General features: G+C 36.5%; 1 protein-coding gene across 1 annotated transcript; it reads right to left on the bottom strand.

The window, feature by feature from the left end:
- Positions 1 to 204: 204 nt before the first annotated feature.
- Positions 205 to 3,715, bottom strand: LOC128866059 (putative inorganic phosphate cotransporter). The gene is made up of 4 exons (XM_054106545.1): positions 3,533 to 3,715; positions 3,290 to 3,426; positions 711 to 1,790; positions 205 to 618 (listed from the first exon to the last, which is right to left on the bottom strand). The coding sequence occupies exons 1-4, from the start codon at positions 3,573 to 3,575 to the stop codon at positions 364 to 366; spliced, it is 1,515 nt and encodes a 504-aa protein (XP_053962520.1). The 5' UTR covers positions 3,576 to 3,715; the 3' UTR covers positions 205 to 363.
- Between the last annotated feature and the right edge of the window lie 657 nt (positions 3,716 to 4,372).

Here is a 4,372-nt window from a genome sequence, read left to right as displayed (position 1 = left end):
AAACTAAACTATTTCTTGTTTTTATATGCCCATTTCAACATCGATCACCCGGTCGTTGCAGTATAACGAATGCCTATTTTGGTAGTTAGCGCCATATATGCATCAATCCCGGTTTCACACCCATAGCTCTGGCATTTAGAAAAAAACCCAACCAAAAAAAAAAAATTAATTGAATAAAAATTGCAATAAATAAAATAATGTGTGTTTTCATTTACTGAATGCTAATTTCCATTTAGGTGTCAAAAATTATATTATTTCCTAAATGATTAATTGCGTATGCTTCACTTTAGCTCTTCGCATTACATTTTTGATTATACTCGTAAATTGTTTTAAGTCTATTTGTATACAATTTTTTTTATTTATCTAAGTCTTATTATCTAGTTGTAACAATTGCTTTAACCCCGCTTCTTCTTCCTCTCTTTCTTTCTCTTCCTTTTCTTCCTGCGTCACCTTAACCGTCACCAAATCTTCGTTAAGTGGCTTAAGTTCGTGCACCTTAAGCTCCTCACCGTGCCATGGCTGCACTTTCGCTGTACCAAATGTGATGAAAAGTAGATTCCCAACGAAGTTGAAACCACCTGCTATGAAAAATATTACACGCCATTGCACTGGATTCGTCTAAGAAGAGTGAAAAAATATATACATTGATAAGAATTAATAAGCTATTAAAATTATTGTTTTTCAATAAACAAAAAAAAAAAAAAACTAACCGGATCAATTACGATGTATCCAACCACTAGGGGAGCTATGATACTCATCACATTGGCCATAGTATTGGATATTCCCACCAATGTGCCAGTAAAGTGCGGTGATAGATCGATATGATTCACCTGCCAACCAAAATGTGTTATCGCACTAAGCGAAACAGTTACAGTCAACAGGGCTACAGCCAAATCACTTTGTTCTGCATTCACATAGCCCAACCAAATGAATGTGATTACCGGTATCCATTGACCGATTGTATTGAAGATTTTTCTGCTGACGGTTGTGCTGATTAGCTTCGATTTTTCTAATGCATTAACAAAAGGACAACAGACCAATCCTAAAATCACCATCGAAAGATATGGGAGGGATGAGAGCAGCGCATTACTTTTGATATCCTTGCCCAAAACGCTCTTCATGTACGATGGTATTTGGGTGAGTAGTGTCCAGAAGGTCCACGTGTGTCCACAGTGTGTAACTAGTAATGCCAGAAATGGTGCAGACGTTAATATCTTACACCAAGGCACTTTATTTGGCATTTCATGATCTTCACGTTTCGCATGTTTACTCAATGACATTTCAATATACGAACGTTCGGCCTCAGAAATAACTTTACAATCGCTGGGTGAACTGGCACCGTAGAACAGCCAAATTAAGATCCAGAATAATCCCAAACCACCAGGTATGTAAAAAATACTCGGCCAACCCAAACTGGAGGAAGCAAGTGCTCCGCTGGAAGCTAACATTATAACGGTGCCGAATTGTGCACCAGAAAACACATAAGTTGCCAAAGAGCTACGCTCCTCAACTGGCGACCACTTGGCCAATATCGTTGCCATGGCTGGTATTGTCGCACCTTGTCCAAAACCTTGTAGAAATCGTAAAGCACATAGCAATTGCCAGTCGCCGATGCTCACACCAAGCGGTGTGAGTATGGATATGATACTGCTGCTAGTTACTGTGAACATTAGCATCACTTTGCCACCGAAACGACGCGCCCAGCCACCGGCAGGTAGTTGAGTGCATATGTAGCCGCAAAAGAAACTGCTGAGCACCTTGGATTTTGTCTGCTCTGACCATTTGTACTCCTGAAAATAGAATAAAGTTTAAATTAGCATTATTACGTATCAGTTGTAAAGTTGTTTAAAATTTAGTTTATAAAAAGGTGGAATTCATAAACGTTGAACATTTCATAATCACATGTGTTTGAAATAATAGCAGCGTCACTTATTAGTTTGGGCGAAAAGAAATCCATTACTCTTATTTTTTTATTTTGCGCAAATTGTTTTATGGTCGATCTTTAGCTCCTGAGCGATGCTACGACTACTAATTTATCAAAGAAAAACTATAAAATGTGCCGAATTTTCTCTTTGTTGACTTCCATTGTTAGCACACAGTAACTTACAACTGAACGGAACAAACAAAAACAGCAAAATAATTTATTTAGTGTGAAATACCACCTTGGCAATGAGCATAAACTTTGAATTGTTTGATCTATACTTTACGAGATATCGCTCACTACAACTATCTGCCGTGAAAATAATGGATTTATTTATCCCCAAACTAATATTATTTTATTATTATTATTTTTTTTTAATATTTGCAACATATTGCAATGTTTTGACTACTTATTTATTTGTTATTTAATATTTTTAATTTTTTATAAAAAGTTGCTTTTATGTACTAGAACAAATCCAAATAACTCAAAGTTTCAAGCTTTGTACAAATTAAAAAAAAAATCAACAAATTTTCATCAAAACATATACATTTTTTGTTGGAGTCTTTAGAATGGTTCTATGTATGAGTTTTGTATGCTGCCTATTTCTTTGTACTGCCCATTGACAGTTTAAAGTGGCCTTAAAGAATTTTTGATACTTTTTTCTGTTGACGGTGCTACACTTTTTCTTTCAAATAATGCTCGGAGTTAAGCTCATGGGCTCAAGGTGGATGGCTGTGTAAATTTTACTAAAATTATTGGGAGGTTGAATTAGTTTTAAAGGTTTTTTTCGAAGATTTGGGGCTTTATTGTGAAAAAACGGTACAAAATATTTTATTCGAAGTATTGGCCATCGCTAGCTACAACTTTCGCCCATCTTTCGGGCAATTTCCGGATGCCGTTTCTCCAAAATTCTGGCCGCTGCTTGGCTATCCATGACTCAACCCATATTTTGGTAGCCTCGTACGAGGAGAACCGCTGGTCCGCCAAATCGAGACTCATATGCCGGAACAAATGATAATCGGAGGGAGCTATGTCTGGACTATACGGCGGGTGGGGTAACACTTCCCAGCCAAGCGTTCCAAGGTATTTTTTGACAGGTTGAGCAACATGCGGCCGAGCGTTATTTCGAGTTAAATATTTCGTTGGGAAATTCCAGTTTGTTTTTATCTCCTCTTTGGCTTGGAATTTTTTATAATAAATATATTTGCTCTTGCCTCGTAATATAATATATTAATATATATAATAGATTAAAGGTCACATGGCTTGACACTAATTTTCATTTAAATTTTTTTATAATATATATAACACCATTTTTCACTAACACTATATGTATCTATGTACTATATATATGTTCATTATCGTACTCACCGGGAAATCAGGATTCGTTGTATTTTTATCCATCATTGCAACTATAGCAACCGAAAGATTGGCACGCATCCCATAAATGGTCGAAAGGCCACAAAATAGCAGCAAACACTGTACATGACGCCGTCCAAAAATCGGTACTAAAGTTGAAAATAAAACAAAAAAAAAAAGAAAAGCATAAGCTTTTTTAATATCTCAACCCTCACATTTCGATTTAGTTATGCGAAAAGTTCGTGAGAAACTCACGCTTTGTTTCCGAGAAGTTTGGAAGGTTTGTTTTTGACACCATTTCTCTACTGATTCACTAATTCACTAACTTGGTAGGCGGAAATAGCAGCTTTTGAAATGGTGGAGTACAAGCAGCAGCTATCGGTTGCCCAAGTGTCCTCTGAACGACTCGACGCGTACTGAATTTCTGCGTAAGAGCCCCAAAGAGCATGTAAATATATTACTGTTTTCCTACTTATCGTACATAAAGAGAACTGGATAAGATTTGTATAAATATGATTAAAAAATATATGCACATATGGTACTTATTTACGAACATATAAGAGAATATTTATACACACCCTCGCACATAAAAAATGGTCATTTAACCCTTTCGTGACCTAGCCATTAAGAAAAGGAGCTCATACTTGCGTAAATACGAAAGCTAACTGAATAGGATAGAACCTTGAGCTGTTGCTTCCGTAGTTCCCTATTTTCTTGGTACTCTAATATTCGACAATTTTATTTACAATTCGTACAACATGGAGTTGTAGGGGGATGAGGAAGAGGAGAACACTTTCTACATATTTGATTACACTTTCTACAATTATGCGCTTCAGTTTTCTCCAAATGGCTTGAAAGGCATATGGAACTGGGACTAGGAAACCTTTTCTGGCTATCATAATGGGCTTCCTATGCCCTTGCCATCTGGCGGGCTATCTAAACCAATTCTATAATTTCGCTAATTTGAATAACATTCAGCGAATGGGAAAACATCCTATTACTCAAAGTGTAAAGCCATGGCAAAATATCGCGAATTGCATTACTTCGGCTAAGTGTCTTGAACTCGACTGAAAGTTCATTGATATGGCAAAATTT

The sequence above is a fragment of the Anastrepha ludens genome, chromosome 6 (genome assembly GCF_028408465.1).
Source record: "Anastrepha ludens isolate Willacy chromosome 6, idAnaLude1.1, whole genome shotgun sequence".
In the NCBI taxonomy this organism is placed as follows: domain Eukaryota; kingdom Metazoa; phylum Arthropoda; class Insecta; order Diptera; family Tephritidae; genus Anastrepha; species Anastrepha ludens.
The sequence above is the reverse complement of the archived record's forward strand: the minus strand, read 5'-3'. Positions and strand labels throughout refer to the sequence as shown.

Bases quoted from the DNA above. Each gene is read 5' to 3' on its own strand.
- LOC128866059 (XM_054106545.1), bottom strand. From the start codon at position 3,575: ATGGTGTCAAAAACAAACCTTCCAAACTTCTCGGAAACAAAGC. The intron at 3,427-3,532 runs GTGAGTTTCTCA...TTTCAACTTTAG, and splicing joins AAACTTCTCGGAAACAAAGC to TACCGATTTTTGGACGGCGT. The intron at 1,791-3,289 runs GTGAGTACGATA...TTCTATTTTCAG, and splicing joins CAACGAATCCTGATTTCCCG to GAGTACAAATGGTCAGAGCA.